This window comes from Ursus arctos, unplaced genomic scaffold, assembly GCF_023065955.2.
Source record: "Ursus arctos isolate Adak ecotype North America unplaced genomic scaffold, UrsArc2.0 scaffold_14, whole genome shotgun sequence".
Taxonomy (NCBI): domain Eukaryota; kingdom Metazoa; phylum Chordata; class Mammalia; order Carnivora; family Ursidae; genus Ursus; species Ursus arctos.
This window is the reverse complement of record NW_026622808.1, coordinates 20,780,302-20,796,931: the sequence shown is the minus strand read 5'-3', so window position 1 is coordinate 20,796,931 and position 16,630 is coordinate 20,780,302. Positions and strand designations below refer to the sequence as shown.

The 16,630-nt window shown below is 54.7% G+C and overlaps 1 protein-coding gene across 1 annotated transcript in view; it reads left to right on the top strand.

The window, feature by feature from the left end:
- The window catches only part of CACNA1A (calcium voltage-gated channel subunit alpha1 A), a 213,028-nt gene that overhangs the window by 138,705 nt on the left and 57,693 nt on the right, over window positions 1–16,630 (top strand). Inside the window, exons 19-22 of the mRNA XM_057311555.1 lie at window positions 71–880; window positions 8,314–8,777; window positions 10,610–10,748; window positions 12,346–12,475. Coding sequence (XP_057167538.1) covers window positions 71–880; window positions 8,314–8,777; window positions 10,610–10,748; window positions 12,346–12,475 — 1,543 coding nt within the window. The remainder of the gene's footprint in view (window positions 1–70; window positions 881–8,313; window positions 8,778–10,609; window positions 10,749–12,345; window positions 12,476–16,630) is intronic.

The window sequence follows — 16,630 nt, the reverse complement described above, 5'->3', positions numbered from 1 at the left end:
CCGTTAGTCCCAGGCCTGAGCAGGCCACGGTGCCCAGCGGTGCTCTAAGCCACGCACCCTCCCCTTGCAGGAAGGAGCAACAGAAGAACCAGAAGCCCACCAAGTCGGTGTGGGAGCAGCGGACGAGCGAGATGCGCAAGCAGAATCTGCTGGCCAGCCGCGAGGCCCTGTACAGCGAGATGGACCCCGACGAGCGCTGGAAGGCCTCCTACGCCCGGCACCTGCGGCCGGACATGAAGACCCACCTGGACCGGCCGCTGGTGGTCGATCCCCAGGAGAACCGCAACAACAACACCAACAAGAGCCGGGCGGCCGAGCCCACGGTGGACCAGCGCCTCGGCCAGCAGCGAGCCGAGGACTTCCTCAGGAAACAGGCCCGCTACCACGACCGGGCCCGGGACCCCAGCGGCTCGGTGGGCCTGGACCCCCGCCGGCCCTGGGCGGGCAGCCAGGAGGCCGAGCTGAGCCGGGAAGGGCCTTATGGGCGCGAGTCGGACCACCACGCGCTGGAGGGCGGCCTGGAGCCGCCGGGCTTCTGGGAGGGCCAGGCCGAGCGAGGCAAGGCTGGGGACCCCCACCGCAGGCACGCGCACCGCCAGGCCGGCAGCAGGGAGAGCCGCAGCAGCTCGCCCCGCACGGGCGCCGACGGGGAGCCGCGCCGCCACCGGGCCCACCGCAGGCCGGCTGACGACGGCGCGGACGACAAGGCCGATCGGCGGTCCCGGCACCGCGAGGGCAGCCGGCCGGCGCGGGGCGGCGAGGGGGACGGCGACGGGCCCGATGGCGGCGAGCGGAGGAGAAGGCACCGCCACGGCCCTCCGACGGCGTACGAGGCAGACGCGCGGAGGGAGGACAGGGAGCGCAGGCACCGCAGGAGGAAGTAAGTGGGGGCGACCCCTCAGCTGGCTAGTGACCGTCGTGGTCATAGTGCTGAGAGCCCAGGGGGCGCCGGCGGGAAGCCGGCCCCTGTTGAGCATCTCGGTGTTCGAGACAGGCTCCTGCGACAGACTCCACTGTCACAGATGCGGAGCGCAGTGGAGAGGCTGGCCCAAGGTCACACGGGTACTAAGGAGCCTGAACCAGAGGTGGCAGGCTCACCATTTCACCCTTGTGCGTCTCAGGGAAAATCAATGAGAAATTCCCCCACCCCCACCCCCATCCCCACCCCCACCGAATTCTTCAGCTGTTCCATGTACTTGCTGTGTGACCTTGGGCAAGTAACTTCACATCTCTGGGCCTCAGTTGTCTCAATCTGTAAAATGGAGATCGTGGGATCAAATTGGGTCATTGCAGGAATTCAAAGAGATAATTCATGCAAAAGGCCCGAAGAAGAGCAGCTGACACGTAAGTGCTTGGTAAATGTAGGCCATTTTTAGCTGTTAATGAGTCAACCATCTTTTTACCTGATGCTATTCCTGAGGGATTTGAAAAGCTACCCTGGGCCCTCAGAATTGAAAAGAGAGCAGGGTTGAGGCTTTTGGAGGCCTCTTCCGGGGCAGCGCCCTAGCCAGTAGGAAACAACATCCTTGTTTTCTTCATATTTTTAACAGTCCTGTAGTAATTCTGCATATAGGAGCCCGACCATGGTGAAACAGACATTTTCTTATAGTCACTGATGTTCTGTTAGTCTTCGTTTATACCACCACGAGGGCATCATATTGATTTTTTAATGATGTGTTTAAGTGGCTCTGTCATATGACAGAGGCACTAAGCCAGCACTTACCAAAATTGAACATGTACGTGGATCCCCAGGGATCTTATTAAAATACAGATTCCAAATCGGTGGGTCTCGGGTGCAGCCTGAGACTCTGCATTTCTAAGGAGCTCCCGAGTGAAGCTGATGCTGGTCCGGGGACCACACTTTGAATAAGGAGGGTCTGGAGGGCAGAGTGAACTGACACGGGGCACTGTGTGCACAGGCACCGTGAACATGACCGCTACCGATGCCGGCTGGCTCTTGGTGGTGTGGGCAACTCAGGTGACATGAGGGAGTTGCCACCAGTGCTGAGATTTTCCAAACTGGAGAACACCTCTTGGCGAAGTTTCCTACGAAATAGAGTCTAGTCTTCCTTCAGTGTATCCAGTAGTTGCATTCCGAGAAAATGGGGTGTGTATTTAAAACATACAAGGGGTGGTGGGGGGCTCAGTCCATTAAGTGTTCGCCTCTTGGTTTTGGCTCAGGTCATGATCTCGGGGTTGTTAGATCGAGCTCCACGTCAGGCTCTGTGCTCCTCGAGGAGTTGGCTCAAGATTCTCTCTCTCCCTCCCTCTGTGCCCAGGCCAGGCTCCCAACAGGAGCAAACTGAGAAGGGAGTAGAGTGTTCTAGGCTAAGAACAGCATGTGCAAAGGCCCTGAGGTGGACCAGAAGGAGGCCTGTTTTCAGTTTGGAGGGTGAGGAGAGAGTGGCAGACAAAGAAATGGGAAGGACAGTGATGGGTCAGTAGGACCTCGAATCCTCTCGGGGCAAGGAGAGGCCACAGAAAGGATTTTTAGGTGAAATACAGTGTTTAGAACATGACTGGATAATTAAGAACCCATGATTCACCAATGCTCTTCTTCTCACTACTGCTAACATTACTATTATTGTCATCCTTGTTGTTACATTACTCCTGTGATTGAGGGAGGCCGAGTGACAGGGACAGAATGTCAGCATAGCCTGGTGGTGACGGGCAAGAACTCTGGAGCCAGAGGTCACACTCCTGCCCGTCACTTCCTGCCTGTGTGACTCGTAGCATGTCCCTTCCCCTCTCTGGGCGTCTGTTGGCTCATCTGTAAAGTGGGGATGAGAGCAGTACCTACCGCCTAGGGTAAGAGGACAGTCCAACTGAGTTAATAGATGTAAAATGCTTTGAACCGTGCCTGGTGCATAAGTACTCAGTAAATGGTAGCTGTTATCACTGTGAAGATGATTACTGCATTCTCAGTGTATGCTAACCGTGTGTAGTGGTGGTAACAGCAAGCAGTCAGGAAGTGGTAGCTATTACTATTATCGTTATCATTTATACTGTTAAGATTTTCTCATCGAGCCACCCGGATGGCTCAGTCGGTTAAGTGTCCGACTCTTGGTTTCGGCTCAGGTCATGATCTTGGGGTCATGAGATCCAGCCCCACGTTGGGCTCCTCTCTCCGCATGGAATCAGCTCTGGAGTCCCTCTCTCCCTCTCCCTCTGCTGCACCCCCTCCACCTCTCTCCCTCCCTCTCTAAAAAAATACCTCTATATTTTTCTCATCAACAAACAAAAAACAACTTATATCCTTTAGAGTGACCACTCCAGCTCCTTCCTTTCACAGATGGGGAAACTGAGGCCCAGAGAGAGGAAGGCATTTTCCCCAAAGGCAGCTGGCCGATACCAGCAGTGCGATAAGAATGCAGCTTTCCCGCATCCCACAGATGGCCTCTGTTCCCCCTCCCCTCCAGAGACAGAAACGGCCTCCCCCCTGCCACTCCCAGACCCACACCAGGAGGGCACTGCTGTTCCCTTGTTAATGGACGCACCCAGGGAGGCATTACTCTCCTGGCTTATGAAAAGGTTCTAATGCTCGTTGGAAATAAAACTTCATGAAGATTCAGGCACTTTTAGAGAAAAAAAATCCAAGACGAGGCATTCATCTGCTTTAAAAAAAAAATGGCCAAGAGAAAACTTTATTCACGAATATAATATACTAAAAAGACATTTCAGTTCTCTATGGTGACAAGCCATTGGCCCTGCTTAAGGGGTCTGCCACCTGCATCTTTCCTTTTTGTCATTGCTTAGGCCTTTTCCCAGACCCACACTGTGTTTTTCATTCGCCAGAACGTTGATAAAATATATATATAATTATTCTCTTTCCGTTCCCTCTGCCTCTCCCCCAATTACACCTTCATCTCCTCTCCAGCTTTAAATGACCCCCCGAAGCTCTCACAAGCTCACCCCAGTGAAAAGTGGACAGAAGCACATTCTTTTTCACTCATTCTACATCACTCAGTGGCCGCTGACCCCAGAGCCCCCACCCCAGGCGGCTGAGCCCAGTGGCACCCCAGGGTGACCAAAGCAAAGGTAGAGATTTCCTCAACTCCCAGGAAAACGCTGCGGGTCACAGAGCGGCTGCCGCTCCCCGGTAGCCAGGCAGTGCTCCCTGCTGGATGTGGCTGAGCAGGGCAGCTCTTGCCAAGACCGGCGCCACCCCAGAATTAACACCTGCTCCCGTCACCATGAAACCCACTCCCCAGAAAGAGCAAGAGGAGATCCTGGACCTCTGAGCCTCACAGAGTCTATGCTGCCTTAGAATCTGTAAGACCGGAGTCCAGCCCAGCCCTTTCCCAGCTGGGTGACACCTGGCAACTGCCTTTGCCTCTCCGGGCCTCAGTTCCCTCATCTGTAAAATGGGCCTGATCCTAATCCCACCTCCAGTGCTGGTGGCTGCAGGGATTAAATGAAGTAAAACACATAGGTCCTTAGGACATGGTGGCACCAGGAAGCAGTCCCATCCTCTGCATCTGGGAGCCTGAGCACGCCCCACTCAAGGTGTCCGTAGCCCTTGGCGAAAGGACACTGAAGTGATCAGCTGGCTGAGGGATGCGGTGCGGGACAGGGTTATGCAAGCAGCTACCTATTCCAGGCAGGGGATGCACATCCCCAAGGGGGAAGGGGCCTGGCTTCCAAGTTTTCTGCCCCTTTTGCGTTCTCCTTGGAGACGCTTGGCATCGGAGCCTCCTGGAGACTGGTGTGCGGCCTCTGCAGGCCCAGCTTCCTCCGGCTCCCGCGGCAGACAGAGCCAGCAGACGGAGCCAACGGGCTCTTGGTCCCCAACGCGAGGCTGACGTCCCCTCGAGGAGCGCCCTGGTCTCCACTGCTGTGCTCTTTAGTATAACCTCTTCACGTGGTGGCCGAAGGATCTGGGTTCTGTTTGCAGTAATAATTTACCCGAACCTGCTTTGTGCTAGGGATAGCTCTCCCTTTGACAACAACAGTCTGTAAAAACAATGAGAAAACCCTCCCAGCCAGATTTCCATCTCATGGACAGCTTCTCAAAAAGGACCAGGCGCGGGTTCAAATTTGGAACCTGTTTGTGGGCCGTTTGGGGGAAATACGGTGTAGACTCTATTTACTCACATCGTTACAGCTGACGCTTGCTGTCCAGGCACCGTACGAGGAGCCCAGGGCTGTTGGCAGGTCTGAGGGTTTGGTCCTCCTCTGCGCCACTGCACACCCTGCCTCTGGCTTCGCACCAGGCCCCTCTGAGTCCTCTCTCCTTCACTTCGCTTCTAAGGACTGCATTCAGGGCCCACCCTGATCCAGGATGACCTCATCTCATGATCCTTTTTTCTTTTTAAGATTTTTTATTTATTTATTTGAGAGAGAGAAGGAGAGAGAGAGCATAAGCAGGGGGAGTGGCAGAGGGAGAGGGAGAAACAGACTTCCGCTGAGCAGGGAGCCCAATGTGGGGCTTGATCTCAGGACTCTGGGATCATGCCCTGAGCCACCCAGGTGCCCCTCATCTCATGATCGTTAACCTAATTACATCTGCAAAGGCCCTTTCTCCAAATAAGGCCACATTCACGATCTCCAGGTAGACACATCATTCGAGGGGCCACCATTCCAACCATTACAGTCTGCCCTCTGGCTCCTCCCCCCAAGATGTATGGCCAGCTCGTGTGCAGAATACACTCACCCCATCCCAACGTCCCCAGAAGTCTTGGCCTCTTGCAGCATCAGCTCAGAAATCCTACATCTCATCATCTAAGTTGGGTATGGGTGAGGCTCTAGGTATGATCCATTTGGAGGCCAAATCCCCTCCCATCTGTGGCCATGAACTAGAAGACAAATTCTCTGCCTCCAGAATACAGGGGTGGGACAAGCCCAGGGTAGACAGTCCTATTCTAAAAGGGAGACGCTGGGAAGGATAAAGGGTCCTTGGTCCCAAGAAGGTTCTAAACCAGGCAGGCAAGATCCCATCGGGTTTCCGGGCCTGGGAGTCATTATTACACCTGAGCCTCCCAGGGACCCAAGGAGGTTACCATGCCCGTGTAACGGATGAGAAACAAGGCTGAGTAACTTGCCGGTGTTACATAGCCGCTCAGCTCCGGGATCCCCACTGTGGTCTCCAAGTTATAGGGACGGTTCTGCCACTCTCTCCCCAGTTTAAAGACAAGGGACTTAGGGTTCAGAGAGGTTAACCAAACTATAGAGGGTCACACAGCCAGTGAGGGGCTCTGCTGAGACTCAGAGCCAGGTCAGCCTGGCCTACTCACATGACTGAGAAGTGAGGAAACCAGCCGGGCCTGCCCTTCTCCCCATGCAGCCTCAGAGAACCAAGTCTGAAAATAAATTACCTCGTCTCTCTTCTGCTTCCTAAAAACACCGTGGACTTTGGCGAGTTAAAATGCAAAATAAAAATGAGGACGTGCTCGGTGGATTTAGGGTGCCAGGTGGGGCGTGGGCTTTGGTGTCCGCGATCACACCTGAGCTCCCAGCTGGTCGCTGAACGTGTGCAACCTGAGAAAATCGTTTTTTACTCTGACCTGGCTTCTGCAGGACTCAGTTTCCTCATCTGCATAATGGGACTAACAGTACTGCCCACGTCCCACAGCAGCCCTAAGGCTTAGAAGAGCTGGCGCGTGTGGTCCGGCGCATGGCAGGTGCTTAGTACATGTGAGGTCTGACGAGCTGGAGTGGAGGGTCTAGGAGGCAGAATTGGGGTTGCCTTTAAGAAGAGCCAGAGAGACAAGTTTCAGATTGCAAAGCCCTCCAGAGAGAAACATCATAGAGAGTATAAACCACAAATGTCCTGGGGTTTCCAGGGAACAGACTGGCCAGGGCCGGGGCCAGCGCCCAGGAACTAGGGCAGGATAAGGCCCCTCATCTGAGGACTGAGGGTCTAGGGGATGTCTGAAAGCAAACAGAGCAAACTTGGGGGCCAAACTCCCAGGGAGCTGACTGGGAGCCAGGTCCACTCGGCGTGGGCAGGCGGAGCCGGGGCCAGCAGGGGACGGACGGACGGACGTGCAGCCAGGGGGCAGCAGACAGGCTCCGGACCCCAGCCACCCTCACTGGGGCCACAGCTTCCGGGGTGTCTGGCAAGCTAGGGGTGAGTGTGTAGATGGGAGGAGGCAGGGGTCGATGGGAGGTCTGGGCCTGTGGGACTTCTGGGCTTCAGCGTCCTCATCTGAAAAATGGGGGCATTTGCTTATTATTTGATAAAAAGTGACTGAGCATTTGCCATGTGCCAGGCCCCGTTCTGGGCACTGGAATCACAGCTGTGAACAGAAAGACAAAAATAAACCACTTGCCTTTGCAGAGCAGACGTCCCAAAGGGTATTGAGGCAGAAAAAGCTCAGCAGGACCCTTAACATTTTTCTCTCCTCCCCAGTTGCACTGAACACTCAGACTCTTTTCTTCTCTTGTCCGTTGGCATGGTGTTAATTATTTGAGTAACCAAGGCACCAAACTCCTACTCACCTTGTCTCCCCCCACTCCCCATCTCCAGCCACACCGGCCTCCTGAAACTCAACAAACTTATCCCCATTTCAGGACCTTTGCACTGGCTGTTCCCTCTGCCTGGAATGCTTTGCCCATCACACTTGTATTCCCGTGAAAAATTATCGTGTTCATTTACCAGCTGTGTGGCCTTAGGCAAGAGACTTAACCTCTCTGGGCTTCAGTGTCCTCATCTGGAAAATGGGGCTAGTAATTGCACCTCTTGGGGCTGAGGATGAAGGGGTTATTAGAAGCCGAGTGCTTAGAGCAGCCCCTGAGAGCTTTGTTACTGAAGTGTTGGCTGTTATTGCTTTTATTGTTATTTATTATGTTTACTTGCATGTATTGCGTGCTCCCCCGAACTGGAATATTGGGAAGGGACATAAATGCCTCCAGCACGTAAAGCCACGAGGCAGTTCTACCCCTAAAGAGATGGTGTCCCTGGGTGCTTTAGCCACCCCTGAAAACACTGTGTGCCCCAGGCCCGCCCAGGACCTCTCGAGGGCCTGTAGGCAGAGGCAGGGAGCTCTGGGTCGGAGAGATGTAGGCTCTGGCAGAAAGTTCTTTTACCCTCTGGTTTCTCCCCACGGGAGTAGCCTCGTGCCCTGCGAAACCACAGGAGAAGCACCACACTGAAACCCAGGAGGCCGGGCCATTACACTTCCATGGGGTCGTGATCTCCAAGCAGGAGTAAGCCGGGCCCCTCTCGTGCCAGGCCCTGGGGAGCTCCGGGACACGGCCTCTCCAGGTCCAAGCGCGCCCCCTGAAGGGTGGCAGCTGAGGCAGGGTACAGAACGTTCGCTCTGTTATTCTAACTCAGTTATGGGTCCTTTCTCCTTGGCCTGCCTTCCGCAGAGAGAACCAGGGCCCCGGGGTCCCCGTGTCGGGCCCCAACCTGTCGACCACCCGGCCAATCCAGCAGGACCTGGGCCGCCAAGAGCCGCCGCTGGCCGAGGACATCGACAACATGAGGAACAACAAGCTGGCCACCGCGGGTTCGGCCAGCGCCCATGACAGCCTCAGCCGCCCCGGCCTGCCCCAGAGCCCCGCCAGGACCGGGAACAGCACCGACCCCGGCCCCGCGCCGGCCCCGCCCGCCGCGGCCACCAACCCCCAGAATGCCGCCAGCCGCTGGACGCCCAACAACCCAGGGGACCCGTCTGACCCCGGCCCCCCCAAGACCCCCGAGAACAGCCTTATCGTCACCAACCCCAGCAGCACCCAGACCAACTCAGCGAAGACTGCCAGGAAACCCGACCACACCACGGTGGATATCCCCCCGGCCTGCCCGCCCCCCCTCAACCACACCGTCGTCCAAGGTGAGACCTCACCACCACCCCCCTCACCAGGCGGGGCACCTGGTGTCCCTAGGGCCAGTCCTTGGAGGCTTGGCTGGGTGACCCTCAACAGTCACCCTACCTCTCTGACCTCAGTTTCTTCCTCTCAAAATGGGTACAGATGTGGTTCCTGCCCCACGGGACTGCTGGGAGGGTTAAGCGAGATAATACGCGCCCGCAGGGCCTGGCACACGGCCGGCCGCTCGGTAGGTTTCGCGATGTTGCCTGCATCCCAGATTCCCAGAGCGAAGCCAGGAAGCCGCTGTATTTGACAAGCAGTGGATCCTTTTAACAGAAATTGAGGGTGCATCCGATGATTCCCCAGACCCGCGCTGTCCAAAAGAGATGCGACACTGGCCACATATGTAGTTCTGAACTTTCTAGTAGCCATATTAAAAGAAAGAAAGGAGAGAAGGGGGGGGGAGGAGTGATTTAAGAAAAGAGGGGCGCCTGGGTGGCTCAGTCAGTTAAGCATCCGACTCTTGATTTCAGCTCAGGTCATGACCTCAAGGTCGTGAGATCGAGCCCCGCACCAGGCTCTGCTCTGGGAGTGGAGCCTGCCTGGGATTCTCTCTCTCCCTTTCTCTATGCCCTCCCTTTAAAAAAAAAAAGTAATAGGTGAGGGGCGCCTGGGTGGCTCAGTCGTTGAGCGTCTGCCTTTGCTCAGGGCGTGATCCCGGCGTTATGGGATCGAGCCCCACATCAGGCTCCTCTGCTATGAGCCTGCTTCTTCCTCTCCCACTCCCCCTGCTTGTGTTCCCTCTCTCGCTGGCTGTCTCTGTCTCTGTCAAATAAATAAAATCTTTAAAAAAAAAAAAAGAAAAGAAAAGAAACAGGTGAGATAAACTCTAATCTCAGTGTTATTTATTTGTATTCAAAGTGCTACCATTTCAACATGTAATCAATGTTTTTAACATTATTAACGAGCTACTTTACATTCTTTGTCTTGCACTCTTAGAAATTCGGTGTGTTTTACACATACAAGTGTTGGATGGTGCGGGTCTAGGCCCTGGAGGGATTGGCAGTTTGTGACCTCCCTCCAAGCCCCCAACCATGTAAGACTGGGGTCAGAGAAGCAGTGAAAATTTAGAAATGGCCCACTGAGCTAATTGTTTCCGAAGATGGTTCCAATAGCCCAGTTTCTCTGGTGCCCGTTCTATGCAGGAGATTTCCATGAGTCTGCTTGATAAACGCTCACCACAGTCCTACAACGTGGATTTCATCCGTGTGCCCATTTTATAGATGAAAATACTGAGGCTCAGAGAAACTCAGCCTGCCCAGAGACACATAGCAAGGTTAGGCTGCGGAATCAACGCTCAGGAGTGTAGTGGCCCTTGCCATCGAGAGAGAGGTATTCTTGGGGGAGACGATCCAGTTTGACAAAGGGAGAGCTCAGTATTACCATCTGTAAAGTGGGTCTATCGGGTCTCATGCTACCTGCCTCCAAGTGATGGTATGAAGGTCCAACGGGATGGGGGCAGGTTTGTGTGAACATCCTGTGAACGTCCCACCAGACTCAAGGCTATCGAGTGGTTGAGAGCAGGCACTCTGGGACCAGGTTCAAATCCCCGCTGTGTGACCTTAGGCCAGTCACTTCACCTCTCTGTGCTAGTTCATGCTCTGTAAAATGGAGATCATGAAGTGGCAGTTCTCACGGGGTCATGTGAGTACCAAATGGCCTAACGTGCTGCCTGGTGCATTGTCGGCACTTTATAAACGTCAGCTGCTTATCGTCTGCTCTGGGGAGCGGACGGGAGCCCAGAGGCTCATGGGAAATCACGGAGGGAGCCCGGTGTCGGTTCTTGTCCCCACAGTGAACAAAAACGCCAACCCAGACCCACTGCCAAAAAAGGAGGAAGAGAAGAAGGAGGAAGAGGAAGACGACCCCGGGGAAGACGGCCCCAAGCCCATGCCTCCCTACAGCTCCATGTTTATCCTCTCCACGACCAACCCGTGAGTATGGCCTGTGGCTAGGGCAGAGGGCCTGGGGCTCCCACTGGGGCACTGGAAGTCAAGCCAGAGGGCAGGCCCACACAGAGGGTAATGGGGAGAGTGGCCTCCAAGATCACTGTTAGGACATACAGGATTTTTGAGCAAATTAAAAAACAAGGCCCTTTTCTTAAGTCCTGTAAGAGAGAAATTTCTCATAAACTACTGATTTTGGGGGGAAAGACCCCTTCCAGTCATCAGATAGAAATCATTATCATAAATATTCAAATCTACACCGTCTGTCATGTGAGAGGCACCCCTAAGAAATGGTGCCTTGTGCAGTGCGCAACCTGTACAATCATACATGGCAGCCCTGGTCCCTGAGCCCTTGATCCTAACCTCTGCTCTGGAAGGTTTGGATTCTAGGCAGATGTCTTTGAGTTCCATAACCCTTTGTCTTGGGCATCCTTGAGGAGGATAGACTATTTAGGAGAGAAATTTATTACATGTGTCTCACCGTGGCTTGTTTGAGGATTACATTTTTCCAAAGGATATTTCTTGAAACCTTAGTCCCTCAAAATGGCTTCCTGACAAAGAAAAATCATGTCAAACAAGCTGGGTGGTAACTACTTTCTATAACCTGGCCTCTTGAGACTCTTGAATCTCATCCTATGTGCTTCCTTTTTATTTGGTTGAAAGTATCTATTTTACTAGGAAAACTTTTATGTGGTATTTAGTGCCAGGCACTGTTGTGTTTTACCAATGAAAAAAAAAAATTCACCTAATAACCCTATGAGATTGGTACTATGCTTATGCCCATTCAACAGATGAAGAAACTGAGGCCTAGACAGGTGAAGTTACCTGTCCAAGGTCATACAGCAAGCAAGTGGGAGAGCCCAAACAGACGGATGCCAGTATCTCTGTTCTTAACCACTCAGCCCTGCTGCCATTCACACAACTTTATGACATATTTATAAATATTATTAGCTCCACTTAAGAGGTTAGGTACTTATGTATTATCCCATTACCACATCAAAGGCTTTGATAAGGCCTGCAATTTATAATGTCAATAACTTTCTGGAGCCCCTACTATGTGCCAGGCATATATTAACATTTTTGATCTTCACATTCTTGTAAGGTAGCCACCATTATTATGGCCATTTCACGGATGAGAGCACTGAGGCACAGAGAGGATAAGTAACTTGCCTAAGGTCACTCAATCAATTAAAAAAAAATCCATTTAACCCAGAATTTCCCAATTTTATTTGACCATAGGACATCTTACGCATGAAAAACCTTTTCGTCTCCTGCAGAATCAGGGAAAATATTTCTTCAACTCAGTCTAGGAATCAAGATTTTCCAAGAGGGTTGTTTGAAAGTGATAGGAACTTATCAACAGGGCCTGTGAATATCTTCCCTGGCTGAGAGGCCCCCTACCTTCTTGGCATTCCGTGACCCCCAGGAGGGCCCCCAGTTGGAGGATCTTGATACTTTCCTGGGCGTGGGATCTTGGGCGTTAGAGGTCTCGGGGGGTGGTAGGTGACATCAGGAGGTTACAGAAGGAAAGGGTTTATGAGTCCACAGTCTGAGTGGACCCCTGCACACCCACCTGTCCCCACAGCCTGCGCCGCCTGTGCCATTACATCCTGAATCTGCGCTACTTTGAGATGTGCATCCTCATGGTCATCGCCATGAGCAGCATCGCCCTGGCGGCCGAGGACCCCGTGCAGCCCAACGCACCGCGGAACAACGTGAGTCCCGCCCAGCGGGCCCCTTCCTGGCCGGGCTCCTCTGTTACAGGTTCCTGTGTCCTGCACCCTAAAAGCTGATTGCCACGGTGGAAGGAATGTCCGGGGTACCCCTGGGTACGGCCCTGGGCACACCACGGGGAGAGGAGGTTCTGATTCCCTGAGGACAGGCCTGGGGGCAGGCTGTTCCTTGAGGGCGCAGCGGCTCTGTGCACTGGCAGGGGAAAAGGTGGCCTAGAGCTGTGGGGCTAGAAATTGCTGGAATCCCTGGTGGAGGGAGCGGGGCTGGCATTATATGGGGAGATGCACGCTGTGCATGGCAGGTAGGGAGGCCTCAGGTGGGGGGTGCTGTATAGTCAATCCCCTTGGCAGCCGGGTCTCCCCAAACAGGCTTCTGGGTGTGGACACGCGCTTTGAAAGAAAGGACTATTTTGACTCAGAAACACAGCCTACACTTTTAGCCTTTTGGAGAGCTAAAAACCTCTCCCTTCAGGAGTCCAGGGTCTGCTAGCGGTTCCTGTTAATTGAGTGCTTGCTGTATTCCAGGCACAACCCCAGGCACTTGGCACGTAAGCTCTCCCAGGTATCCCCACTTGACAGATGGGGAAACTGAGGCTCAGGAAGGCTAAGTGATCCGACCAAGATTACACAGCACAGTTCCAATTCTGCCTCCCCGGGGCTCCTGCTGCTTCCCTCAACTCTCTCTGTTTTTTGAGCACCTACTGTGTGCACGGCTCCCCTTGAGTCCTGCCAAGCAAGAATGAGTGTGTGCCCATGGTTGAGAGGGGGGAGCAAGAGATTGACAGACGGGGGCGTGGCAGACTCTGGACTGGCAGCAGCACCCCTGCCCCAGCTCCTTCCTGCCCCCCATCCCTGCCCCCCTGCCCGGAGCCAAAGGTACATTTTCCGCTGGGAGCCGGGCCCTGCAGCCCTCACTAAGTAGGTTAGGAGCCTGGTGAGGCTGGCAAGCCCCATAAATCAAGCCTGCCCGACAGCAGCTTACCTTGCACTTTCCCTTCCTCTGCAGGCCTGGCAGGGCCCCTGGGGACCCAATGGGGGGAGTCGGAAGGAAATAATTAGAACAAGGCTCCCGGAAGAAACTAGGACCAGGGCAGGGCTGAGGCTACGCTCTGTCCTTTCCTACTGCCCGCTCTCCCCTAGGGACGCCAGGGAGCCAGGCCCGGGACGGGGCACCCCGAGAGGGGTCAGCAAACCCCCTGCCGACTTTAGGCGATGGGAGAGGTCGCTGGCTGGCCGGGGTGCCGCTGCGGTGCGTGCAGGGGCTGAGGAAACCCAGCCGGGCTCAGACCAGCCCCATGGAGCATTTGCAATGCGTCGGACCCCAAGCCCTGCCTGCTGCGTTTTGCCGCTGAAACTTCTCTCCTCCAGCTCCCGCCCCCTTCAAGGACACTGTGGCCCCGCACTGCCAGCTGATGCCTGGGACCGCTCCCCCCGTTCTTTTGTTGGCTGAACTAGAACAGACCTCAGAAAAGTGCAGGAAACGCGCATGACCCATGTCTCAATGATTTAAAGCGCCCACACCCCACCTCCCCCCCGGGATGAGAAGTAGAATGAACCACCTGAGACCATAGCCTCTGTAGTAGCCCCCTTCTTCTCTCTGGAGTTGGGGTTCCCCAGCGGGGACAACGCCTGCAGACACGTTTGGTTGTCGTGACGCGGGGCGGTTGGCGGGGAGCCCCTGGCATCTGGAGGGCGGAGGCCGGGGTGCTGCTCGGCCCCCTAACGGTGACCTGGGCGGCCGCACCGCAGAGAACAACCCTGCACTGAGTGTCATTAGCGCTGACCTTGGCAAACCCACCCTGGAGGCAACTGTGACCCCTCCCCTTCTGGAATGAGCTTAGCATCTCTAATTGTCCCACCGGCTTGTGCATCCGCAAGCACTAGAATTCGGTTTTGCTCGTTTCTGACCCTCAACAGATGGCGTCCTTCTATGCCTCTGTCACCCAACATCGTGTCCCCCGCGAGATGAGCACGTAATGTTGCGGGGAGGGACGGCCATCCTTTTTCACTGCTCTTTCATATTCCACTGTGTGGCATGACCTATTGATGCCCGTTTGGATGTTTCCAGTTGAAATCGCTGGCCACACGCCCCCTACCCTGCGTGTGTCTCCAGGGATGCTGGGCATGACTTCCTCCAGCGTAGAAAGCCATAAGCAGAGTTTCTGGAGCAGAGAATGTGCGTACGGTCAGGCTTACTAGGAGCAGCCCGCTGTTGGCTGGGTGATACGGTGACATTCGCGCAGGCAGCGTGGGGGCGCCCACTGCTCCGCGGGCTCGTCAGCTTTTGGTGCTGGAGACTCTCGCGCTTGGTGGGCCTGGTGGGGTAGAGAGTGGAATCTCTCTGCGACTTTGATTTGCATTTCCTTGGGATAAATGCGTCTGAGAACATGGTCGAATTCAACTGAACCACAGGAAACTGTCATTCGTAGAGGTCCGAGGAGCTCCATATTCGATAGTCAAACCTAATTCGTTGGTCTCTTGATTTCCTCTTGCCCGACTAGTTCATTCAGTTCTCCAGAATTAGATTCCCCTGACCACCGGGCCTGCCCTTTCCCCACTCCCTGCCTTCCATTTTTCCTCTCTGCTTTTCATCTGTTGCTTTGTTTCGTTATTACTAAATGAGCAACGAGTATGTGCCATGCACAGAGCTAAGTGTCAAGGATTGACCCGGAGTGAGAGGGTCCCTGCCTTCCCAGAGCTCACAGAGCACCAGGCCTGGGCCATGCCGAGCCCGCCACCCCATGCGCCTGAAATGCTTTCTCTGCCAGCCCCTTGCACCTGTCGCCCCACCTCAGGAAGCCAGCCATCCTGGCCACTCTGGTCCCTGCTGGCCCTGTGAGCACCACACATAGCGGGAATGCGAGTTGCGACCACACGGATCACAGAGCCCAGCGCCCACAGGACCCAGTACAGTTCCAGCTACTCATGCATTCATTCAGCAAACATTTCTTGAGCGCCAGCTGTATGCTTGGGCTTGAATATTGAGCCAGAGGCGCTACAGGGACAAGCGAACATCCGTGCCTTCACAGGGCTGATATCGGGTCAGGAACATGAATGATGAGATCACTAATAACTATAACAAATGATAACAAATAGTTTACAAGGTAGGTGGTAGACTAGGTAAGGAAAATCGCAAACACCAGGAAGTAGGACTTGAAACAGGCGGTAGGGGAAGGCGGCACTGAGAAAGTGATGTGTGAGCCAAGCCATAAAGGAGGAGAGATTGGCAGTCTGGTGGGATGTGGGGAGGAGCATTCCAGACAGAGGTAGCGTCCTGTGCAAAGGCCCTGAGGTGAAGACAGGGCGGCAGGAGCAGAGATAGCAAGGGGGAGTGAGAGGAGGTGAGGGCGTAGAGGTGACCCGGCAGAGGTCTCAAGGCCCTGGGGGCCCCCAGGAGGACTGTGGCTTTTACCTCAAGTGCGATCAGAGCCACAGAGGATTCTAGAGCAGAGAAGGACCCGAACCTGACTCGGGTGCTCCGAGGCGTCCTCTGGTAGTGGGGCTCAGTAAATATCAGCTCCTTTCTAACACGAATCCGATGGAGTCAGCCCCCTGTTTGCCACCTACCCGATGCGGTGCCGGCACAGTCACATCCTCACACGAAGGTCGCACCAGAGGTGTGCCACGACATGGCCTGGGAGGGGCCAGGCTGCAGGCCGTTGCTCATCCAGGCAGAAACCACCCGGTCCTGGCCCTGTGTAATGGGGGGGGGGGGGAGGGAACCACCCCACCGTGGTGAGGATGTGGCCGCAGAGTTGGGTGGGAGACCACAGTGGTGAGTTGGAGCCCCAGGGTCCGACTTAGACGGTTGGTCATGTTTAAGAGACCCTACGATTTATCACCTAAGAGGCCCAACAGGTCAAGGGCATTGGGAGGCCAGACTCATCACCAACAGGGATGCAGTCCTCCCTGAACTTCCCCAAGACCACCTTTACTTTATATTTGAGCTTCGGGCAAATAAAAAAGAAGCCCTTCCTACTGGTGAGCCAATGGTCCTGAGTGATTTTGTTAGGACTTTGCTGCCATCTGCTGGACAGTTTCATACACAACATACAAAGCTGTACTCTGAGACAGGATGGGAGGGGCCTTGGGCAGTGCACATCCTGCTCAACTGTATGGGGCAGCCGTGTTTCCTCC